At 43.2% G+C, this 25,313-nt stretch overlaps 2 protein-coding genes across 4 annotated transcripts in view; both read left to right on the forward strand.

Moving 5' to 3' along the window:
* Window positions 1-17,640, forward strand: part of LOC144596956 (alpha-actinin-2-like) — a 66,988-nt gene extending 49,348 nt beyond the window's left edge. Inside the window, exons 13-21 of the mRNA XM_078405853.1 lie at window positions 3,510-3,618; window positions 4,553-4,693; window positions 5,555-5,737; window positions 8,371-8,505; window positions 9,947-10,126; window positions 11,476-11,622; window positions 13,837-13,902; window positions 14,971-15,129; window positions 16,661-17,640. Coding sequence (XP_078261979.1) covers window positions 3,510-3,618; window positions 4,553-4,693; window positions 5,555-5,737; window positions 8,371-8,505; window positions 9,947-10,126; window positions 11,476-11,622; window positions 13,837-13,902; window positions 14,971-15,129; window positions 16,661-16,819 — 1,279 coding nt within the window. The 3' untranslated portion in view covers window positions 16,820-17,640. The remainder of the gene's footprint in view (window positions 1-3,509; window positions 3,619-4,552; window positions 4,694-5,554; window positions 5,738-8,370; window positions 8,506-9,946; window positions 10,127-11,475; window positions 11,623-13,836; window positions 13,903-14,970; window positions 15,130-16,660) is intronic.
* Window positions 17,641-23,402: 5,762 nt separating this feature from the next.
* Window positions 23,403-25,313, forward strand: part of mtr (5-methyltetrahydrofolate-homocysteine methyltransferase) — an 82,163-nt gene continuing 80,252 nt past the window's right edge. For all 3 annotated transcript variants that reach the window (XR_013547633.1, XM_078405082.1, XM_078405081.1), the window contains exon 1: window positions 23,403-23,564. Coding sequence is in view for 2 of the 3 variants with exons in the window: in XM_078405082.1 (XP_078261208.1) it covers window positions 23,537-23,564 (28 nt within the window). In the remaining variant the exon portion in view is untranslated. The remainder of the gene's footprint in view (window positions 23,565-25,313) is intronic.

The following is a 25,313-nucleotide window of genomic DNA, read 5'->3' on the forward strand; positions in this document are numbered from 1 at the left end:
GCACTATCGTACACTGTAGAGACAATATGTAATTTTACTGAGGCCATTTAACCTACAAACTTGAACATCTTTGGAGTGTAGGAAGAAATCAGAGCACCCGGAGAAAAGCCACATGGTCACAGGAAGAATGTACAAACTCCATACAGACACCACCCATGGTTAGGATGGAACGTGGGTCTCTGGCGTTGTCAGGCAGCAACTCTCCCGCTGCGTCACTGTGCCACCTGGGTTAGTCAGCATCTGTGGACAATATGCATAGGTGGCATTTCGGGTCATTTCGAGCTCCACTATTCCAGCTTTCTTTCTCCCAACCCTTGCTATTAGAAGGGTCCCAACATGAAACGCTATCTATCCACGTTCTCCAGTGATACTCTGATCCTCTGAGTTACACCAGAATTTTGTGCTTAATAATTGGTATAAACCTGCAGTTCCTATATAAATATCTGCAGTTCCTTCCAAAACTGTTAATATTTAAGGTAATTATTTTCACATTATTTTCACAGGAACAGTAAAAAACTTTGTTTTGCATGCTTTCCAACCTGATCAGAAAATACTCTGCATAAACATGATCAAATCAAATTGGAGTCCAACAGGTAGAACAAAGGGGAAGGTATGGAGTGCAGAATATAGTTCTCAACATTGTAGCACTACAGTTCCCTCGACAGTCAAATGTCTGCACTGGGGGAGAGGCAAATTGGACAGCACCTCCGCTAATGGAAGGATAATTGAGAAGACTGGTGTCACCTAGATTAAATGGTTCTATTTTTTGTCTAGGTGTACTCAGCAAAACGTGTTTCTTATAAATCAAAACAAGTGATTTTAAAAATAGTTTGATGCAAGTGCTGAATTTTACGTTTGAGAAGGATGAGTCTCACCCAAACCCAAAGTGCACTTCTCGCCTTGTTTAACAGGAAATAAGGCTCAACTGTTCGGCAATGGCCAAAGAAATGGCGTGATCTGAAAGTGCTGCATCAACACTGACTGGTTGGTGGCATAAACCACGTTACATATCAGGCAAAATGCAAAGTGCTGGAGGAACTCGATAGTACAGGCAGCATCTCAGTTGTTGAATTTCACTCATGGTTCTGATTTCAACCAATTGGTTCTAACCAATTTCTGCAACAGATGATCAAATAACTGTATATCAGCCACCAGTATTGATTTAAAGTGGAATAGCTATAAAACGTGATGAAATCTCCTGGTAATTAGACGGCAGATGACCAACACTAGCTATCTGTTGGAATCGGGATCAAAATAAAAGGACTAAAGTATTTTTGTATGTACAGGGAACTGCAGATGCTGGAATTCTTGCGAATAACACAATGTGCTCAAGTAACTCAATGGGTCAAACAGTACAATGGGTCAACATAGATAAGCAATGTTTTGGGTCGGGTCGGAATCCCTTTCAGAATGGCAGGCAGTGACTAGTGGGGTACCGCAAGGCTCGGTGCTGGGACCGCAGCTATTTACAATATACATTAATGACTTGGATGAAGGGATTAAAAGTACCATTAGCAAATTTGCAGATGATACAAAGCTGGGTGGTAGTGTGAACTGTGAGGAAGATGCTATGAGGTTGCAGGGTGACTTGGACAGGTTGTGTGAGTGGGCAGATGCATGGCAGATGCAGTTTAATGTGGATAAGTGTGAGGAAATCCACTTTGGTGGTAAGAATAGGAAGGCAGATTATTATCTGAATGGTGTCAAGTTAGGAAAAGGGGATGTACAACGAGATCTGGGTGTCCTAGTGCATCAGTCACTGAAAGGAAGCATGCAGGTACAGCAGGCAGTGAAGAAAGCCAATGGAATGTTGGCCTTCATAACAAGAGGTGTTGAGTATAGGAGCAAAGAGGTCCTTCTGCAGTTGTACAGGGCCCTAGGGAGACAGCACCTGGAGTACTGTGTGCAGTTTTGGTCTCCAAATTTGAGGAAGGATATTTTTGCTATTGAGGGCGTGCAGCGTAGGTTTACTAGGTTAATTCCCGGAATGGCGGGACTGTCATATGTTGAAAGACTGGAGCGACTAGGCTTGTATACACTGGAATTTAGAAGAATGAGAAGGGATCATATCGAAACATATAAGATTATTAAGGGGTTGGACACGTTAGAGGCAGGAAACATGTTCCCAATGTTGGGGGAGTCCAGAACCAGGGGCCACAGTTTAGGAATAAGGGGTAGGCCATTTAGAACGGAGATGAGGAAAAACTTTTTCAGTCAGAGAGTTGTAAATCTGTGGAATTCTCTGCCTCAGAAGGCAGTGGAGGCCAGTTCGCTGAATGCATTCAAGAGAGAGCTAGATAGAGCACGTAAGGATAGCGGAGTCAGGGGTATGGGGAGAAGGCAGGAATGGGGTACTGATTGAGAATGATCAGCCATGATCACATTGAATGGTAATGCTGGCTCGAGGGGCCGAATGGCCTACTCCTGCACCTATTGTATATTGTCTATTGTCTCTTCAGCCTGAAGAAGGGTCCCATTTTGAAACATCGCCCATCCATGTTCTTCAGAGATGCTGCCTGAACGGTTGAGTTACTCCAGCACTTTGTGTTCTACCAAACTAATTTTGTTTCTTAAACGTTACAAAATTAATCCCCTTAGAGTCATATAGCGTGGAAACAGGCCCTTCAGCCAAACTTGCCCACACCAACCCAACATGCCCCATCTACACTCATCCCACCTGCCTGTGTTTGCCCATATCCCTCTAAACCTATCCTATACATGTAGCTGTCTAAATATTTCTTAAACGTGCAAAAGTAGCTGCCTCTACTGCCTCCTGTGGCAGCTTATTCCATGCAACCACCACCCTTTGTGTAAAAAAAAAGTTACCCTTCAGGTTCCTATTAAATCGTCCCCCCTTCACTTTAAATCTATGTCTTCATAAATTATCTTATGGAAATATATATATGTTGTTCAGATATATTTCTGGGCTTATTTAATTACCTGGTGTCAATTTTATCACATTTCAATGCATTTGAATGGCGTTTATATCAAGCTCTTTTTGAAAAGATTATTTTAAGACTGAAAAATTGGTTCTCTTTTGTAGTAATTTGAGTCATGTTGCTCTAAATTACTATTTGTGGTATTTTCAGAGCAGAGGATTAGATACACAATAGGCTGTAATTTAAAACAAAAAGAATGCTTTTATTTTAATCGGGTTAGTTGCAGTATTGATAGACTGCCCTCAACAGTTATTTGAACACTCAAAATAGCACGCCATATCTCTGGACTATTTCAGAGATGACAATATTCATTAAAACTTGCATCTCTCTAAAAGTAGCTCTCTTTGCAAGGTGTTCTGAAATCTGCCTTGCTTCTGAACTTGCCACAGTTAGTGGACCAGAGTTAGGGACGGCACATTGGCGCAGCGGTAGAGTTGCTGCCTTACAGCACTAGAGACCCGAGTGTAAGAATAATAGACTACAGTTGTTGTCATTTTCTGCAGTATTTTGCATTTGTACATTGAGAGCCACTTGCTGTTTTACAATTTTCTAATCATTTTTGTTTTAAAGTGAGTTGGACTATTACGATGCTGCTGGAATAAATGAACGATGCCAGAAGATCTGTGATAAATGGGATAGTTTTGGAACTCTGACTCAGAAACGTAGGGAAGCTTTAGAGGTAAGATGTATTTGAATGTTAACTAGTTGTATAACAATGTAGTTTAACTAGCATCTCTGAACTTAAAAATACATATTTACTGGTGGGACCAGTATTTGTACGTGATGCACATTTTTAGTTTTGTTTTAGATTTAGAGATACGGCGCGGAAACAAGCCCTTTGGTCCACCAAGTCCGTGCCGACCACCCTGTGCCGATCACCCCGTACACTAGCACGATCGTATGCAAGGTGTGCACTCGGTCAGCTGAAGGGCATGCTGTATCTTTTTCAATCAAGAGAACAAAATTACATTTTACGTAAATCCACGAGATGGCTTAAAGCACCAATTAATTGGATACTCTCAAATTGTGTTGCCCATGGCACCTCTTCCCTCTGTCATGCACCTACCAGAACTGAAATGCCAGGGGGGTTTGCTTTTCTGAAGAGTTCTTAAACAGAGCAACCAGCTCTCCAGGTGCAACCACAACAGCTTTTTTAGCTCCATGATTAAGGAATGCTAAATTTCACAATCCTTCCATGGGGGGTACAGTGACACAGCAGTAGAGTGGCTGCCTTATGGCACCAGAGACCTGGGTTTGATCCTGACCTTGGGTGCTGTTTGAATGGAGTTTGTACATTCTCCCTATGACTGGGGTTTTTTCTGGGTGTCCCGGTTTCCCCCCACATTCCAAACACATACAGGTTTGTAGGTTGACACAAAAAGCTGGAGTACCTCAGCGGGACAGGCAGCAGAGAAGGAATGGGTGACGTTTCAGGTCGAGACCCTTCTTCAGAGGTTAATTGACCTATGTAAAGTGTCCCTAATGTCTTGGATAAAACTAAAGTACGGGTGATCGATGGTCGGCGCAGACTCGGTGGGCCGAAGAGCATGTTTCCACGCTGTATCACCAAACTAAACAGTGAAGTAAATGTTCCTGGTCTATCCAATTTATAGAGAACCGAAAAGTTACTGGAAACAATCGATCAGCTCTTCCTAGAGTTTGCCAAGAGGGCTTCTCCCTTTATCAACTGGGTGGAAGGAGCAATGGAAGATCTACAGGACATGTTTATTGTTCACAGCATTGAAGAGATCGAGGTACTGTATGTTTATTTAAAACAGTGGATGACAATGATTGCCGGCTTCAATTAAAATTCACTTTGATGAAATTTCAGTGTCAGGTGCGTGGAACATCCTGCCGTGAAAGGTGAAGCAGATACAATAGTCATTTTAAAGTTATCTAGAGAGGTAGATAAAGTTATCATGTGAACAGACAGGTATGCGGGGATAAAGACTATGTGCAGGAAGATTGGCATCATGGTTGGCACAGATATGTGGGCTGAAGGGCCTGTTCCTGTGCTGTGATCTGTGCTGATTCATTCAATTTGTACTCTGTGTAGTGCCATATGACTCACTAGATAAATAGATAAATATAGATAGATAGATAGATAGATAGATAGATAGATAGATAGATAGATAGATAGATAGATAGATAGATAAAATATAGCTTAGCATGCATGTGGCTACAAATAGTCTTTGCATTGGTATTAAACTATCTCATTGTGCTCTGGATTATTGGATTTTTTAAAAATCAATTAAAAAAAAAAAAAGTTTTTCTTAAAAATAATAATTGGGTGAAATGTGGTTGCTGCTTCCATGGGTTCCAGGGGGGTTATTTACACCCCAACATAAACCAGAGACAGGCATGAGGCTGATGTTGATTAGGAAGGGCATCAAGCGCTGCTGGGAGAAGGCAGAAGGATGGGGTTGCGAGAGAAAAATAGATTACCCATGATCGAATGGCAGAGAAGACTTGATGGGCCAAACAGCCGAATTCTGTTCCAATGTCTTATGATTTATGATGTTTGAAAGCTGCAATTGCTATAAATCAGTGCCACCAATATTTGGTCATGATTTTAAAATGATGCTTTGATTTTTCACATTTCTCCCAATGTTTAGAATCTTGTGGCAGCTCACGAACAATTTAAGGCCACCCTTCCTGAAGCAGACAGTGAGAGACAAGCCATTCTGGGAATCCTCAATGAAGTGCAGAAGATCATGCAGACCTATGGCATCTTGACATCGATGGCAAATCCTTACACCACCATAACCTGTGAGGAAATTAATGCCAAATGGGGAAGGGTAAGACCAGGAAAAGTGCTCTCTAAATAAAGCAGTCTATTTTCAGAACATACAGTACGTTTAAGGCGAGAAGCGAAAGATCAAATACAATCATGTATAAAATCATGAGGAATAGATCAGGTAGATGCACAGAATCTCTTGCCCAGAGTAGGGGAATCAAGGACCAGAGGACATAGGCTCAAGGTGAAGGGGAAAAGATTTAATAGGAATCTGAAGGGTAACTTTTTCACACAAAGGGTGGCGGGTGTATGGAACAAGCTGCCAGAGGAGGTAGTTGAGGCTGGGACTATCCCAACCTTTAAGAAACAGTTAGACAAGCCCGTGGATAGGACAAGTTTGGAGGGATTTGGACCAAGCGCAGGCAGGTGGGACTAGTGTAGCTGGGACATGTTGGCTGGTGTGGGCAAGTTGGGCCAAAGGGTCTGTTTCCATGCTGTATCACTCTGATTCTTATGACTCTATAAATAAGAACCTGAGAGGCAACATTTCTCACACACAGGGTGATGGGTATTTGGAACTAGCTGCCAGAGGAGGTAGTTAAGGCACGGACCATAACAACATTTAAATACATTTGGACAGGTACATGGTTCGGGAAGTTTTAAAGGTATGCGGGCCAAACGCGGACAGATGGGACTTGTGTAGATGGGTCATTTTGGTGGGCATGGGCAAGTTGGGCCAATGGGCCCATTTCCATGCTGTATGATTCTATGACTAAAAATGATTTTAAAAAAGAACAAAATGCAGGAAAATGAACAAAATTGTTGAATTCAGAAAAGAGAACCAAAATGATAAAATATTGAAAGCATGGGTTATTTGTTTGCCAGTACTGATTTCTTCAGCACTGATTTACTTCTCTCTTGAGGCTGAAGAATCTGCTCTGTATTTTTATCACCTGTTAGTTTTATTTCTGGTGTATGGCTTTTGCATTCTGAAGGTAGGCGATATTATTTTTAAAATGCACGTAAGTGAGGCAAAAATAAATTTGTCTCCTTTGGGAGAAGCTTTAAGGTGAAAGGGGCACAGTTTAAAGGAGAGGGGTGAGGCTCTATCCCAATACAAGTTACTTTAGGCCAATTCTGCATCTGATTGGGTCAGGATTTTCCAGGCACTGAAAGAATTGCAGTGGTCCAGCACTCATTATTGATTATCAATATTAATGGGTGGCAGGTAGAGTTGAGTTTAGTTCAGAGATACAGCATGGAAACAGGCCCTTCAGTCCATCGAGTCCATGCTGTACACTAGTTCTGTTATCCCACTTTCACATCCTACACATGAGGGGCAATTTACAGAAGCCAATTAACCTATAAACCTGCACGTCTTTGGGATGTGGGAAGAAACCGGAGCACCCGGGAAAAAACACGCCGTCACAGGGAGAATGTGCAAACTCCGTACAGACAGCACCTGTAGCGAGGATCGAACCTGGGTTTCTGGCGCTGTAAGGCAGCAATTATATCGCTGCACCACTGAGCTGTTACCTTACAGGGCCAGAGAGCTGGATTAAAACCTAACTTCAGGTGCTGTCTGTGTGGAGTTTGCACGTTCTCCCTGTGACTGTACGGGTTTCCTCAGGGTGCTGTTTTTCTCCCACATCCCAAAGATGTCCAGGTTTGTAGGTTAATTGGCCTCTGTAAACCGTCCCTCGTGTGCAGGGAGTGGATGTGAAAGTGGGATAACAATGTGATTCAATGGATATTTATTGTCACATATGCAATTAAACATTACATAGTGAAATTCATTTTGCATATAATACCGTCGCCGCCATGTGGATTGCCATTTCATCGAGTTCAAAGTCTGGATTCCCGTGTGTTTGTTCTATCGGAGCGGTTCCCAATCCCCTCCGTCGCCCACGGCTGGCTCGGCCCGCGAACAGTCGACCCTCTCTCTCTCTCTTCTCCTCGCCAGCATCTTGTGCCTCCAGCAGCTACCTAAAGGAGCTGGCATTCTCCCGGTTCACCCCCCTTTGCACTCCATGCCCGATGATTCCAGTGACTTCATCCCAGTATTCAACGTCTGACGAGCTTTCGGGTGGTTCCATGTGAATGGATGATCAATGATCAGCGTGGAATCAGTGGGCCAAAGGGCCAGTTTCCATGCAGTATCATTCATTCAGCTCAATCAAGTTCGGCAGTAGCACCACTTTCCATTCATAAAGACCTTTTAATCTAACAATCAGACCAGCACCCTCTGTATAAACTGTTTGATTTATTTTGGATTTTGATATTGAAATTGCACATGCAATAGGTATTCTGATTTTTCTTCCATGGTCATCTTTAAAAAGTTTGTATTTGAAAATCCAAGCAAATGTGGTTAAAAAAACATTAATGCTTAGGTTAAAGAATAAACATAAAATGCTGCAGTAACTCAGCGGGTCACGCAGCATCTCATGACAACATGGGTAGGTGATGTTTCTGGTTGAGACCCTTCTTCAGACTGATGTCCTTCAGCAGCGATGAAAAGATAGAGGGTGCACGACAAAAGGTTAGAGTCTGAAATCTGAAGTTGGGGTGCGACCTGAAACATCACCTATCCATGTTCTCCAGAGATACTGCCTGACACGCTGAGTTACTGCAGCATTTTGTGTCTTTTCCTTGCTATTAATGGTTGGGTTCATTGGCCCATGTTTTAAATGACAGATAAAGCAGCTGGTTCCTCAGAGAAACTCGTCCCTGCAGGAGGAGGTTGTGCGGCAACATTCCAACGAGCGTCTCCGTCGGCAGTTTGCCAGCCAGGCTAACGTAGTTGGACCTTGGATCCAGCACAAGATGGAGGTAAGTCACCAACCTGCCTTATGACCCAACCCAGAATTATCAAATTGCATTCTTGGTCTATATGCCAGGTGGCACAGTAGCACACCTGGTAGAGCTGAGAGGTTTTATCAGATTTTTAGTTTAGAGATCCTCTGGATGCCCTGGTTTCCCCTCGTCCCAAAGATGTGTGATTCATGGCTTAATTGGCTTCTGTAAAATCACCCTTTAGCGTGTAAATGAGCGGTAGAATCTGGGTGAAATTAATGACAATATGGAGAAAATAAAGTTGGGTTAGATTAGTGTAGGAATAGTGCAAATTGGTTGGTGATCGTCACAGTGGACTCAGTGAGCTAAATGGCCTGTTTCCATTCTGTACATTTGGACTTTAGAGATACAGTGCAGAAACAGGCCCTTCAGCCCACCAAATCCACGCCGACCAGCAATCATCCCATACGCTAGCTCTATCCTATACTCTAGGAATAGTTTACAGAGGCAAATTAACCTGCAAGCCTGTACATCTTTGAAATGTAGGAGATAACAAGAGCACCCGGAGAAAACCGACGCAGTCACAGGAAGAACATACAAACTCTGTACAGATAGTACCCGTGGTCAGGATTGAATCCAGGTGTCTGACACTCCAAGGCAGCAACTCTACTGCTGCTCCACTGTGCTGCCCACAACAGTCTGGATGGAGTTTGCCTAATTCTCCTTGTAACCCCGTGGGTTTCTCCGGGTGCTCCGGTTTCCTGCCACATCTCAAACACGTGTGAGTTTGTAGGTTAATTGGCCTCTGTAAATTGCTGTGTGTGTGAATGTGAAAGTGGGGTAATGTATAATTAGTGTGAACGGTGATCGATGGTCAGCATGGACAGTGGGCTGCAGGGCCTGTTTCCATGCTGTATCTTTAAATCAACTCCATTGTCAGCAGTAGCACAAATTTGCATTCATAAATCCCTTTAAATGTATCCCAATAAGACTATGTCTAACCAGAGAATTAGCTGCCCAAAGGATTAATCAAAAGCCTAATCTTGAAAAGGTCAATAAGTAATTGAAGACCAGGGTGGGAATCAGGACCAGGAAGATACAGAGCGCAGACATTGGTCTCAGCACTGTAGAGCATCTGTTCCATAGACAAAGTCGAATATCCACAGTCGGGTCGAGGTGAATTGGACAGTACCCTAGCTTACCCTGTGTTTCTGCTGACTGGTTAGCACGCAACAAAAGCTTTTCACTGTACCTCGGTACATGTGACAATAAACTAAACTAAACTTATGGAGGGACCATTCAGAAGCCTGATAACGGAGAACAGGTAGTATCTGTTCCCGAGTCTGGTGGTGTGCGTTTTTAAGCTTCAAAACCTTCTGCCGGATGGGAGCAGGGAGGAGGAGAAATGGCCAGGGTGGGGCAATATAATTATTTTTGAAAGTGGAATGGTGTTGTAACTGAATTAATTTAACAACAGGCTATTGCTCAAAGTTCTATTGAGATGAGTGGAACCCTGGAAGATCAAATGAACCAACTGAAACAGTGTGAGGAAGTCATCATTAACTACAAACCTAATGTGGATAAACTTGAAGGAGAACATCAACTTATTCAAGAGGCCCTCGTCTTTGACAACAAGCACACCGGCTACACTATGGAGGTACTGGATGCATGGAGTTTGAGACATATGGCACAGAAGATAATAATGTTATTGTTAGATCTTCCCACCCATTTAATTGAAAATATAAACAATCGTTTATCTTCACTCTTGTTATATTATGCGAGGAAGCCAACTTATTTTATGTTATAATGTGAAACAGGCCCTTTGGCCCAACTTGCCCATGCCGACCAACATGCCCCATCTACACTCGTACCACCGGCCCGCACTTGGCCAATATCCCTCTAAACCTATCCTATCCATGTACTTGTCCAAATCTTAAATATTGTGACAGTACCTACCTCATCTACCACCTCCGGCAGCTCGCTCCATATACCCACTATCCTTTGTGTAAAAAATAAACTGTACCCCTCAAGTACCTATTAAATCTTTCCCTCCTCACCTCAAATGTTGTGGACAAAATATGTATTAACATGAATATTTTTGGACCTGAGGAAGAAGGATTTATGAATAATGTGACACCTTACAGGAGATTTGTAATCCTGCAAAAGTGTAGAATTACAGAATATACAACACAATAAAAAGCCATGCTGCCCATCTAGTCCATTTTAGTATACATTGCTCTGATCAGACCTCTTCCCATCGCACTTCATCTAACCATAAGTTTAACCCATTGTTCAATTTCCCCTCACTGGCTTATCTAGTTTGAGAGGTTGCGTACGCTAGGACATTATTCCTTGCCTGTGGGGTGATCTTATAGAGGTGTGTAAAATCATGACAGGAATAGATAGGATAAATGCACAGAATCTATTACCAAGAGTGGGGGAATCAAGAACCAGAGGATATAGGTTTCAGGTTGGATGGGAAAGATTTAATAGGAACCTGAAGGGCAACTTTTTCACTCGGAGGGTGGTGGATATGTGGAACGAGCTGCCAGAGGAGGCAGGTACGTTAACAGCATTTAAAAGATACTTAGACAGGTACATGATAGGAAAGGTTTAGAAGTAGATGACCCAAACATGGGCAAATGGGACTAGCTTACATGGGGCATCTTGGTTGGCATGGACAAGTTGGGTTGAAGGGCCTGTTTCCATGCTGTATGACTGTAAATACATACAGTATCTATACTATTTATATAATTACCTTTGGTATCAACTTCCTTTTTATAATTTTTTCTCTGCTTTCTACATGTATCAGCAACAACAAAGATGCTGCTGGCCTGTGTGTGCAACCACATTTTCAGCAGCCTTTTTTTCCCCCGTCCGATTGAATCTTTGCTCAGTCAGAAAGTGAAATGCTCTAAAGCAGAAAGATTTGACTCTAGCCGTTTGCATCTTGGTATGATGCTGAGCTGAATTTTTCAGAGCCATCTTTGTTACTAACTTTGACAGCACATCCGAGTCGGCTGGGAAATGCTCCTCACTACAATCGCCAGGACTATCAATGAAATTGAGACGCAGATTCTAACCAGAGATGCTAAAGGAATCACCCAGCAACAAATGAATGAATTCCGGTCTTCATTCAGCCACTTTGACAGGGTACACTGCTCCTTTCATTGTGTGTGATGCTTTTCCGATGAGCATGTTTAAAATATTTATAGCAATTTGCACTTTATGGTGGCTTTTTTTCTCACACATATCCTCCCCGCCCATAAATAATCGCATCTCCAGTCTCCCAGAATGACCATAGAGATGGGTTTAACATGGCATGCTGCAATTAATGAATAATGAAAGACCTATATAGAATGGAGGTAGAGAGGTTAAGGTGGTTCTTATTGCATTTCATGATAGGTTCTTGATTAGGAAGGCACCAAAGGTTATGGGGAGAAGGCAGGAGAATGGAGTTGAGAGGGAAAGATAAATCAGCCGCGATTGAATGGTGGAGTAGACTTAATGGGCTGAATAGCTTCATTGAGTTTAGGTTATTGTCACGTACCGAGGTACAGTGAAAAGCTCCAGTGTCTTGTGATCTGATGGTAGTAGTGGGAGAGTCTAGGACCAGAGGGCACACCCTCAAAATAAAAGGACATGCCTTTAGAATGGAGATGTGGAGACATTTCTTTAGCCAGAGGGTGGTAAATCTGTGGAATTTATAGCAGAGATTGATCGGTTCTTGATCAGTAAGGACGTCAGAGGTTACCGTGAGAAGGCAGGGGAATGGGGCTGAGAAGGAAAAATAGGTCAGCCAGAATTGAGTGGCCAGCATACTTGATGTGCTGAATCGCCTAATTCTGCTCCTATGTCTTAGAGTCTTTCGGTCTTTGCAAAACTAGGATGGTTTTTGCAAGCAAAGGAGTTCAGAGCGTGCATCATCAACCTTGGACATGTTGGAAATTATAATTGGGAGAGCCACAGTGGAACTTCTCCCAGCTGTTTATTTATTTAATTATGTCCACATTGAAGATATTCTAAGCTGATTTGACTTCCAATTTTGCTTGATTTGGATGAAACTCAATTTGTGCCAAAGGATGACGGCGCAGTGGCAGAGTTGCTGCCTTACAGCCCCAGAGATCCGAGTTTGATCCTGACTACGGGTACTGTCTGTACGGAGTTTGTACGTTCTCCCTGTGACCATGTGGGCTTTCTCTGGATGCTCCAATTTCCTCCCACACTCCAAGGACGTAAAGGCTTGTAGGTTAATTGACTTTGGTAAATTGTAAATTGTCCCCAGTGTGTAGGATAGTGCTAGTGTATAGGTCATCGCTGGTCAGTGTGGACTCGGTGAGCAAAAGGAAAATCAAAAAGGATGCGGAGAAAATTATACCAAATATTACTTCCGAGAGATGCAATGGGATGAATGGCTTCTTCCTTTTGAAATTTGGTGGCCACCATGTGTCCAATGGGCTGGGTAATGTGCTGTGAGGTCTGCTCCACTATTTGCATTCAAATCGGGTGCTCCAGTTTCTTCCATGGGCCCACAGCACCCAAAGAAAACCCACGCGGTCAAAGGGAGAACGTGCAAACTCCACACAGACAGCAAGCACCGACAGACAGTATGTTAATTTCATTTTGTGAAATACAGCACATTTTAACTTGGGTACATCAATTCAAACAGCATTTGGGGGGTGGGACAGATAGAATAAAAATTAGTTCATGTGCAACTGCAAGATGTACTATTCATGACATGACATTTTTGGTGAAAGTGACCATTTAATAAATAGTGTTGTTGTTCTAATAAACATTAACTAAGTGAGTTGCAGTTCTGATCCTGTGCATTGCATGCTTATAATTGGCAGTAAACACCATATTTACATTGCATGCTGCAACCGTGTGGGAAACTATGATAATTCTCGCAAGCTGAGACCAAAGCTATCCAGAGCCTGCCTCATCAGCCTTGGACATGTTGGAAATGATAAACAGGTACTAACTGGACTATGTTTTATTATCTTTATCTATACAGGTAAAACTCTGATACATTTTCTTTTATTTTGTCCTTTTTTTACATTTGCAATGTGTCCTAATTGTCCCTTTTCTTTGGTTTGCACCCATGTTGTCCTCTATGTTTCATGTTTGTCCCATGATCGTCTATATCCCGTTTGTCTGATTTATCTTTGTGTTAGTTGCTCTCTTCCACTTTACAACAATGATACAACTTCTGGCCCTAATTGAATCCTTTGGACTTTAAATGAATCATTTGGCTCTTGGTGCCCATCTTCATTGCCGATGCTTCTCTGGATCTGTGGGCTTTGAACTAACCATCTCCTTGTTGGAAACCCCTCGCCTCTTACTTTTACTTGCTGATCTACTCAACAGAAGAAGAATGGAGCGATGGATCCTGATGATCTTAGAGCTTGTCTCATCTCCATGGGCTTTGATCTGGTACGATAGATGCATGTTTACTATATCTGAGGTTAGAAATAAGTGTTGGGATCACCATGAATTTTGAAATCATGTATAGTCTTTCCGCTAACGGGAAAGCACACAACAGAAAGCTTTTAATTGTACCTCAGTATATGTGACAATAAACTAAGCTAACTAACGTCTTCTGAATGTTTATCAAAAGATCTGATATATTCAATAGTATCCAACTGGCCTTGGCCCACAATTAAAAAACAAACAAATAATATTTACGCAGTAAATAGTAGGGAGCTGGAGTATTTAGAGATAGGGAGGCATCGTGGAGCAGCTGTAAAGTTGTAGCATGTAGAATAGAGTTTGTGTAAGGGTGATGGCTGTTTGGAAGGATGAATGAATGAATGAAAGTTTATTGGCCAAGTATGCATATACAAGGAATGTGCCTTGGTGCTCCGCTCACAAATGACAACACAAACATACAGTTAACAATTAAGAATAAAGCATAACCACATCAAAACAATAAGGACACAACATTACGGTCTAAATATGTGGGCGAAAATAAACCAGAGCAAAAAAGAGACTACAGACTTTGGTTATTGAGTAGAACTATCACTCGTGGAAAAAAAGCTGTTTTTATGTCTGGCTGTGGCTGCTTTGACAGTCCGGAGTCGTCTTCCAGAGGGAAATAAGGGGGAAATAATTGAAACTTACCGAATGGTGAAAGCCCTGGGGAGAGTGGATGTGGAAAGGATGATTCCACTAGTGGGAGAGTCTAGGATCAGAGGCCTTAGTCTCAGAATAAAAGGATATAACTGTAGAAAGATTGGGAGGAATTTGTTTAGTCAGAGGGTGGGGAATCTGTAGAATTCATTGCCATAGAAGGCTGTGGAGGCCAAGTTAATGGATATTTCTTTAAGGCAAAGATTGACAGATTCTTGATTAGTAAGAGTGTCAGGAGTTATGGGGAGATGGCAGGAGAATCGGTTGAGAGGGAAAGATAGATCAGCCATGATTGAATGGCAGAATAGACTTGATGGGTTGAATGGCCTAATTCTGTTCCTATAACTAATGAACTAATGATTCTTTTGGCAGGGTGAGGCTGAGTTTGCACGGATCATGAATTTAATTGATCCAAATAATACCGGCAAAGTGACCTTCCAGTCCTTCATCTCTTTCATGACCCGAGAGACTGCTGACACAGACACAGCCGACCAGGTTGTGGCTTCCTTCAGGATTCTGGCAGGAGATAAGGTAAGTTCTGGTTTAAAAAGGAAACGTAGAATAGTGCATCACAGGAACAATGTTCATGTTATATCTTTGTCAGTGCCAAACATGTGGTGACACTTGTGTACTCCCTAAGTGAGGTCTGCTGTATGATTTTACTGTACCTAGATATATGTGACAATAAAGTATCATTAAATCATTGAACATGATACCAAATTAAATGTCTCCTCTGCATATACGTGTTTCGTATCCCTCTACTTACTTCATATCTATATGCATAGCTAAAACCCTCTTCAATACCATCATACTTGCTTCCACCACCACCTCTGGCAATGCGTTCAGACACCCACCACTGTTTAAAAAATACCTTGCCCCACACATCTCTTTAAACTTTGTCCCTCTCATCTTAAAGCTTTGCCTGCTAGTCTTTGACATTTCCACCCTGGGGAAAAGGTTCTGACTATCTACTCTATCTAACCCTCTCACGATTCTATATACTTCTAACAGGTCTCCCCTCAACCTCCATTAAGAATTGTAAAAGTTTTCTTTCTCCATGTTAAAACTGATGTTCCTATAAAGTAAAAAAAATACCTGCAGCTTCTGAAAATCTAAACTAAAAACAGAAACTGCTGAAAACCTTCAGCAGGTCAGTCAGCATCTACAGAAAACCATAACACCTATAATCTTACCTGTTTCTCTTTCTGTAGATTTGGTTTAATTTAGTTTAGAGATCTCGCATGGAAACAGGCCCTTCGGCCCACCGAGTCCGTGCCGACCAGTGATCTCCCGTACGCAGATGCTGCTTGACCTCAGAATTTACATTTTGATGTCCTGTGATGGGATGGCATGGTAGCGTAGTGGTAGAGTTGCTGCCTTACAGCACCAGAGACCCGAGTTTGATCTTGATTATGGGTGTTGTTTGTCCGCTCTCCCTGTGATTTGCGTGGGTTTTCTCTGGGTGTTCCGGTTTCCTCCCACACTCCAAAGAAGTATAAGTTTGTAGGCTAATTGGCTAGGTAAAATTGTAAATTATTCCTAGTGTGTAGGATAGTGGTAGTGTGCGGGCATCGCTGTTCAGCGCAGACACGGTGAACTGAAGGGGCTGTTTCCACACTCTGTCTCTAAACTAAAATAAACCATTAAGTTTGTTGATGTAATTAATAGTTCTGATATCTGATAGGATAGCGGAGTCAGGGGTATGGGGAGAAGGCAGGAACGGGGTACTGATTGAGAATGATCAGCCATGATCACATTGAATGGCGGTGCTGGCTCGAAGGGTCGAATGGCCTCCTCCTGCACCTATTGTCTATTGTCTGATCACGTAAGTTAAATCTCCAGCCTGCACTCTGGTGCCTTATTGCCCTCCTTTGCATCTCTGCTCCCATCTAAAATAGAAAAAAAATTGCCTTTTTCCAAATGAAGTTTCCCACTTTTCAACTACAGTATGTAGAAAAGTGGTTATTTTTAGAAAACAAGAGCAATTCAACTAAGAAATGTAGAAGGCTTTAATCTTAAACTTTTAAACTGAACTGAAAAAATTGCACTTTTTTTTAAACAGCCTTACATTCTGCCTGAGGAATTGAGCCGTGAATTGCCACCCAAACAGGCTGAATACTGCATCTCCAGCATGCCACCCTACAGAGGGACACCTAGTGTGCCAGGAGCCTTGGACTATGCCTCGTTTGCAACTGCGCTATACGGTGAAAGCGATCTGTAATAAAGAATTCTGACACAGCCTTTTCTTTCCTTCCTTCGCCTGAATATTTTAGTGTGAAAGTGTAGATTAGTGAATAACCTTGAATGCAATACTAGAAGTGAATGACTAAAATTGATGTTATGCTAAGCAAAATGAGAAAGTATGTCAGCCTGGAATGAGGTATTAATATTATGTAGGGGAAATCCATTGGTATTTAATGGTACTGTGTGACTACAAAAGCTGATGCATAAATAATTTGACTTTAAAATGTGGACATTTATTCTTCCTGGTATTAAAACTGACTCGTAGATGACTTGCTTGATAGAAATGCTCACCAAACATATAGGAATATTCAAACAAAAAAAGACCCAAAATGCTGCCGTAACTCAACGGGTCATGCAGCATCACTGGAGAACATGGGGAGGTGGCGTTTCTGATTGGGACCCTTCTTCAAACCCAAAACATCACCTATCCATGTTCTCCAGAGATGCTGCCTGACCTGCTGAGTTCTCCAGCACTTTGTCTCTTTTTCAGTAAACCAGCAACTGCAATACCTTGTACCCACATGTAGGAAATTACCACTAATACTTTTAAAAAACAGTTCATATTCCTCCAACACTATGTCCATGGAAAAGCTCAATGGTTCATCACATAAATGCATTTTGTGCCAGCAATGAAGAGACACAATTATAGACCAGCTGTGAGTGCATTTTTCTTTTTGGCAGCTGCTTGCCCAATCACCTCAGTCCTTTGAAAATCAAAGTAAACTGCAGATGCTGAAAATCTGAAATAAAAACAGAAAATAGCAAATACACTCAGCAAGTCAGGAAGTATCTGTGGAATGAGAAGCGCAGCTAATCTGAAGCATTTACCCTGTTCCTCTTTTCGCACCTGCTAAGAGTTTCTGGGGCAAAACACACAGTGCTGAAGGAACTCAGCGGGTCAGGCAGCACTAATGGAAGGGATGGGTACACAATGTTTTGGATCAGGACCCTTCTTCATACTCTAGCATTTCTGTGTTTCGAACATTTTCCTTATTGCCTCAGTGCTATACATTGGTGAATCTATCTGGTTCTTGCTTGAAGTTGCCAAGAATAGTTAGCTCCACAAGATTGGCACCTATCTCCCTGCCCATTGTGCAAATTAAATTCATCAGTTATACAGTAGGAGCAAAATTAGGCCATTCGGCCAATCAAGTCTACTCCGCCATTCAATCATGGTTGATCTGTCTTTCCCTCTCAACCCCATTCTCCTGCCTTCACCCGATATCCCTTACACCCTTAGTAATCAAGAATCTGTCAATGTCCACCTTAAAAATATCTACTGACTCCACAGGTGTCTGGCATTGGATCTGTTCCCCATACCCTCTAGGGATTCTTACCCCTTTTCTTTTGTCATATTTCTGTTTGTCAAATGCATTGACATAAAACCCACAATAAAAGATTATCAACCTGAAATATTTCGCTCTCCTGAAATGTTTAATATATTCAGTGTTTTGTGTCCTATTTCAAATTTACAGCATCTGGTTATTGACTTTAACTCTTAATATATCGAGAACGTCTGTAACTTAAATTGCTGCATTTTGACCGGGATAGAATTTGACATTGTATGAAATGAGATTTGCAATCCAGTTAAACATTTTCATTGGAATGAAAATGAGATCTGAACTCCTGACTAGGCATTATCTGTAACACATTGTACACAAAGATCTGTCATTAATTCTTCAATCATGTTCCCAGTCTGTGTGACTTTTAATATTAAATTTTGCTTTATAGCCTCAATAAAAGCCTGTTTTCTATAAACTGATACATTGCAAATCCAGGCTTTTTGTTGTTCCCTACAGTTTGTGGGAGGAAAAACTGGAAAAAAACTCCCTCGTCTATAGCAGGAACAAAATTTTTCAGGAAAGAAGTAGTATGTTTTCAGTTTTGGTCACCCTGTTATAGGAAATATGTTGTTAAGCTGAGATGGGTGCAGAGAAAATTTACGAGGATGTTGCCAGGACTTGAGTCCTGAGCTACAGGGATAGGTTGTGCAGGCTAGGATTTTATTCCTTGGAGTGAGGAGTGATCTTACAGTGGTGTATAAAATTATGATAGGAATAGAGAGGGTAAATGCACAGTCTTTTACCCAGAGTAGGGGTATCAAGAACCAGAGGACATGAGATTAAGGTGAGGGGGGGATCGATTTAATAGGAACCTGAGGGGCAACTTATTTTTACACAAAGGATGGTATGTACATGGAACAAGCTATCTGCAGATGAAGTTGGGGCAGGTATTATCACATTGTTTAAAAACATTTCGACAGGTGGGACTAGTGTAGATGGGCCATGTTGGTGGGCTTTGGCAATTGGGGTGAAGGGCCTGTTTCCACGCTGTATGACACTATAAGTAGTAAAATGCTGTCCCCAGTCCCTTTTTTCCCCCATATAAAGTTTTTTTGTAAAATAAAACGGTGCATTTTTATCGATACTAATGTTTGAAACTTTATTAAAATGAGTACTTGCTGGTTGACTCTGTAGCCTCATTGCATAAGTCCATTTACTGTCAGGTTATCACTTCATTTATACAGAAGCTGATACCTTACTGCACACACTGGAAAGCTATTTAATTTAGTGTAGAGATGTAGCATGGAAACAGGTTCTTCGGCCCATTGAGTCCATACTGACCATCAATCACCCGTTCACGCTGGTTCTAGTTTATCCCTTTGTTTCATCCACCCCTACACTCAAATGGCAATTTATGGAGGCCAATTACCGAACAAACCTGCACATCTTTAGTGTAAGCTTAAACAGCATTACATATTATTTAATATTATTAACTGGTGAACATGCAACATGGGAGAGAGAAAACAGGAAATTATAGACCAGTTAGTGTGACATCAGTGGTGGGGAAGATGCTGGAGTCAATTATAAAAGAAGAAATTGCAGAGTATTTGGATAGCAGTAATAGGATCGTTCTGAGTCAGCATGGATTTACGAAGGGGAAATCATGCTTGACTAATCTTCTGGAATTTTTTGAGGATGTAACTAGGAAAATGGACTGGGGAGAGCCAGTGGATGTAGTGTACCTGGACTTTCAGAAAGCCTTCAAGATGGTCCCACATAGGAGATTAGTGGGCAAAATTAGAGCACATGGTATTGGGGGTAGGGTACTGACATGGATAGGAAATTGGTTGGCAGACAGGAAACAAAGAGTAGGGATAAATGGGTCCCTTTCAGAATGGCAGGCAGTGACTAGTGGGGTACAGCAAGGCTCGGTGCTGGGACCGCAGCTATTTACAATATACACTAATGACTTGGATGACGGGATTAAAAGTAACATTAGCAAATTTGCAGATGACGCAAGGTTGGGTGGCAGTGTGAACTGTGAGGAAGATTCTATGAGGTTGCAGGGTGACTTGGACAGGTTGTGTGCGTGGGTAGATGCAGTTTAATGGGGATAAATGTGAGGTTATCCACTTTGGTGGTAAGAACAGGAAGGTAGATTATTATCTGAATGGTGTCGTTAGGAAAAGGGGAAGTACAACGAGATCTGGGTGTCCTTGTTCATCAGTTACTGAAAGGAAGCATGCACGTACAACGGGCAGTGAAGAAAGCCAATGGAATGTTGGCTTTCATAACAAGAGGAGTTGAGTATAGGAGCAAAGAGGTCCTCCTGCAGTTGTACAGGGTCCTAGTGAGACTACATCTGGAGTATTGTGTGCAGTTTTGGTCTCCAAACTTGAGGAAGGACATTCTTGCTATTGAGGGAGTGCAGCGTAGGTTCACGAGGTTAATTCCCGGAATGGTGGGACTGTCGTTCGTTGAAAGACTGGAGCGACTGGGCTTGTATTCTCTGGAATTTAGAAGGTTGAGAGGGGATCTTATTGAAACATATAAGATTATTAAGGAATTAGACACGCTAGAGGCAGGAAACACGTTCCCGATGTTGAGGGAATCCTGAACAAAGGGCCACAGTTTAAGAATAAGGGGTAGGCCATTTAGAACGTAGACGAGGAAAAACTTTTTCACTCAGAGTTGCAAAGCCGTGGAATTCTCTGCCTCAGAAGGCAGTGGAGGCCAATTCTCTGGATGCTTTCAAGAGAGAGTTAGATAGAGCTCTTAATGATAGCGGAGTCAAGGGATATGGGGAGAAGGCAGGAACGGGGTACTGATTGTGCATGATCAGCCATGATTACGGTGAATGAAGGTGCTGGCTCGAAGGGCCGAATGGCCTACTCCTGCACCTATGGGTCTATTTAAAAAGCTTTCCCCAGTGCCTCGGTAATTGTAACAATAAACAAAACTAAAACTAAACCACATGAGTTTCGTCCTGGTGCTCCGGTTTCCTCCCACATCCCAAAGATGTGCGGGGGTTTGTAGGTTAATTGGCCCCTGTAAATTATCCCTAGTGTGTAGGGAGTGGATGAGACTGTGGGATAACATCGAGCAAGTGTGAACATATGATTGACAGTCAGCATAGACTCCTTTGGCAAAAGGGCCAATTTCCACACTATCTCTAAATAAAATTTTAAAATATATTGATTTACACTTGCGAAAACAATAGTTTGCACTTCTGAAGAAAATAGGTAATGTTTCAGATTGAAACAGTCTGAAGAAGGGTCCCGACCCAAAATGTCACCTATCCATTTTCACCAGTGACGCTGCCTGACCCGCTGAGTACCTCCAACATTTTGTGTCTCCCTATGGTATAAACCAGCATCTGCAGTTCCTTTTATTATGTTAAAAAAGACTGTACATTTGACTGCTGTATTATTTATTAATTATATAATCGAGGCAATTAAATATAAACACCTTGAATTTCCATGTATCTGTTCAAGTCCCAGGGCCTCCACTTCAAAAAGGGGATGAAGAAAGAAGAAATAAATGGATAGACAGAATCTTTTCCCCAGGATAGAAAAATCAAATATTGAGGACAAATCTTTAAAGTGAGAGGGGCAAGTTTTTGTTTTATACAGAGGGTGGTGCATTGCCCGGAATGTACTGTGGGGGGTGGTAGTTGAAGCAGTTACATCAGTGGCATTTAGAAGACTTTGGGATAGGCATAGAAACAGAGAGATATGGGTTATGTGCAGATAGATATGTGATGGTCTTGGCATCATGTTCAACACCGTCATTGTGGGCCAAAGGGCCTGTTCTTATGCTGTGTTGCTCTATGTACTATGTTGGTTTCGAATCAAACTTCAGAGGGTATCAGCGTTTTTATTTGAGTGTGTCACTAACATTGACATCTGCCTGTTTTTATCTATATTGTAAATGTCTGCATGTGATCAACTTGTCTGATGTTGTGAATGAACAACCTTCATTTATTTCATTAACATTTTTAATTTCCACTTTCATATCATTATCCTGCAATCAATGCTCTGATGTATATTGAAGAACTCAGCGGATCAGACAGCATCTCTGGAGAAAAGGAATATGTGACGTTTCGGGTCGAGACCCTTCTTCAGACTGAGTCAGGGGAAAGGGAAACGAGAGATGTAGAACAAATGAATGAAAGTTCTGCAAAAAAGTAATGATGATAAAGGAAACACCATCCAAGGACCCAGTCTTTCCAGGTCACTTGCACCTCCTCCAACCTCATCTACTGTATCCGCTATTCCAGGTGTCAACCTCTCTACATCGGCGAGACAAAGCGCAGGCTCGGCGATCGTTTCGCTCAACACCTCTGCTCAGTCCGTCTTAACCTACCTGATCTCCCGGTTACTAAGCACTTCAACTCCCCTTCCCAATCTGACCTTTCTGCCCTGGGCCTCCTCCATTGTCAGAGTGAGCCCCAGTGCAAATTGGAGGAACAGCACCTCATATTTTGCTTGGGTATTTCCCCCCCAGTGGTATGAACATTGACTTCTCTAACTTCAAGTCGTCCTTGCTTTCCTTCTCTCTCCATCCCTTCCCCTTTCCCAGTCTCCCACCAGTCCTGCTGTCTCCGACTACATTCTACCTCTGTCCCCACTCCCCTGACATCAGTCTGAAGAAGGGTCTTGACCCAAAACGTCACCCATTCCTTCGCTCCAGAGATGCTGCCTGTCCCGCTGAGTTACTCCAGCATTTTGTGTCTACCTTCGATTTAAACCAGCATCTGCAGTTCTTTCCCACACAGGCCATTGTTAGCTGTGTGTTAAGTGAGAACGAGTTACAGACAATGAGAATCAACAAGGCCACTTTGAAGCTGGTCCGACTGAGGGGGGTGGGGGGTGTTGGAGAGAGGGGGATGCAAAGGTTACTTGAAGTTAGAGGTTGTAAGCTGCCTAAGTGAAATATGAGATGCAACATTCCCCCTCTGTGATTCCTCCTGCTCTCCGACTACTCCAGCTTTTTCTGTCTATCTTCGGTTTAAAATCAGCATCTGCAGTTCCTGCCAACACATCTCTCTGACCTGTGTTATTGTGGGTTGTTGCCGGCCGGCGGGGCGGCGTCTGCGCACCTGGGATTGTTGCCGGCGGCCGGATGAAGCGAATACGCACTTGGGGTTGTTACCGGCGGCCGGATGTGGCGCCTGGGGGTTGTTGCCGGCGGCCGGGTGCAGCGCCTGCGCACTGGGGAAGGCCCGGCCATGCGGCGGTTGTTGCTGGCGGATCTGCGCATGCGCACTGGGGAGGCCCGGCCATGGGGCGGTTGCGAGCGTCCGGCTGTCGGCGAGAAACTTCACCGTGTCGCTGATCGTGCGAGCGGGCAGAGCCCGGGCTCTGAGCCGGCCGTGGCTGCGAGCTGCGAGGCTGGCAAACGAGGGACGCATGGTGCCGGCGTTCATCACGGGAGGCGGTGAGTGGAGATGGGATCGGGGGGCGGGGAGAGGGGTAGGAGAAGGGGGAGAGGGAGAGAGGTAGGAGTAGAGGGAAAGAGGGAGGAGATGGGGAGGAGAGTGAGAGAGGTAGGAGTAGGGAGAGAGAGGTAGGAATAGGGGGAGAGGGAAAGAGGTAGGAGATGGGGAGAGGGGTAGGAGTAGGGGGAGAGGGAGAAAGGTAGGAGTAGGGGGAGAGGGGTAGGAGTAGGGGGAGAGGGGTAGGAGTAGGGGGAGAGGGGTAGGAGTAGGGGGAGAGGGAGAGAGGTAGGAGTAGGGGGAGAGGTGGGAGTAGGGGGAGAGAGGTGGGAGTAGGGGGAGAGAGGTGGGAGTAGGGGGAGAGAGGTGGGAGTAGGGGGAGAGAGGGAGGCAGTAAGGGAGAGGCAGAGGAGTAGGGGGAGAGGGAGAGAGGTGGGAGTAGGGGGAGAGAGGTAGGAGTAAGGGGAGAGGAGTAGGGGGAGAGGGAGAGAAGTCAAGTCAAGTCAATTTTATTTGTATAGCACATTTAAAAACAACCCACGTTGACCAAAGTGCTGTACATCTGATTAGGAGAAAAAAAAAAGAAACATACAGTGGGAGAGAGGTGGGAGTAGGGGGAGAGAGGTAGGGGAGAGGGAGTGGGAGAGAGGTAGGAGGGGAGAGGTAGGAGGGGAGAGGGAGAGAGGTAGTAGGAGGAGAGGGAGAGAGGTGGGAGTAGGGGGAGAGAGGTAGGAGATGGGGTAGGAGTAGGGGGAGAGGGAGAGAAGGAAAGAGAGAGAAGGAAAGAAGGAGAGGATAGGGGTAGAGAAAGAGGTAGCGAGGGAGGGGGAGCAGGTGGAGGGGAGGGAACGGGAGGGGGTAAAGGGGTGGTTGCAGGACCAAGGGGTGCAGTAGTGCAGACCAAGAGAAGGGCTGCAGGTGAGGGTTCCTCTGGACAACAAAGTTTAGGTTTACTCCTCCACACTCACCACATTCAAAACATCGCTGAAGTCTCACCTGTTCAGTACTGCCTTCAACCACTGAAGGTCACCTCACCTTCTGTCTCCTTTCTCTGTTCGTTTATTTATTTACTTATTTATCTATTTATTAATTTCCCTATGTTCTCTAAATCTCTGTAAAGCATCTTTGAGTATATGAAAAGCGCTATATAAATAAAATACATTATTATTATTATTATTATTATTACTATTGTCACATGCACTGAAACACTGAAGTACAGTGGACAACTTTGTTTTGCACACTATACAATCAGATCAGATAATACTATCTATACATTAATACAATACAAACTCAAATGTAATAAATAGGTAGAGCAAAGGGGAAGATACAGAATGCAGATTATAGTTCTCAGCACTGGAGCCACGAGGTTGTGGATTCAATACAGAAGGGATGTGACAGAAAGCAAGGGAGAGCAATGGAGCAAAGAGTCAGATCTCTGACCAGCTAGTTGTTGCTTTCTGCTGCAATCCGGAGGATATTTTCTCATTTGACACCTGCAATTAGGGATGCAACGCTTCAGGAGTGTTGTTATTCAGAACACCTGTTTGCTCTTTCAAGTCGATGGGGAAGATATATTTTGATAAAAGACAGCTGAAGGACTGCCCCGACCTGAATCGTTGTCTGTCCATTTGCTCCACTGATGTTGCCTGACCTGCTGAGTTCCTACAGCACTATGTGTTTTGATTTGATCATGTCAGTTTCGGGTCCTTGCTATTTGTAAATTGATTGTTTTGTTATGTAACATGGCAAGC

This window comes from Rhinoraja longicauda, chromosome 9 (genome assembly GCF_053455715.1).
Source record: "Rhinoraja longicauda isolate Sanriku21f chromosome 9, sRhiLon1.1, whole genome shotgun sequence".
NCBI classification, from domain to species: domain Eukaryota; kingdom Metazoa; phylum Chordata; class Chondrichthyes; order Rajiformes; family Arhynchobatidae; genus Rhinoraja; species Rhinoraja longicauda.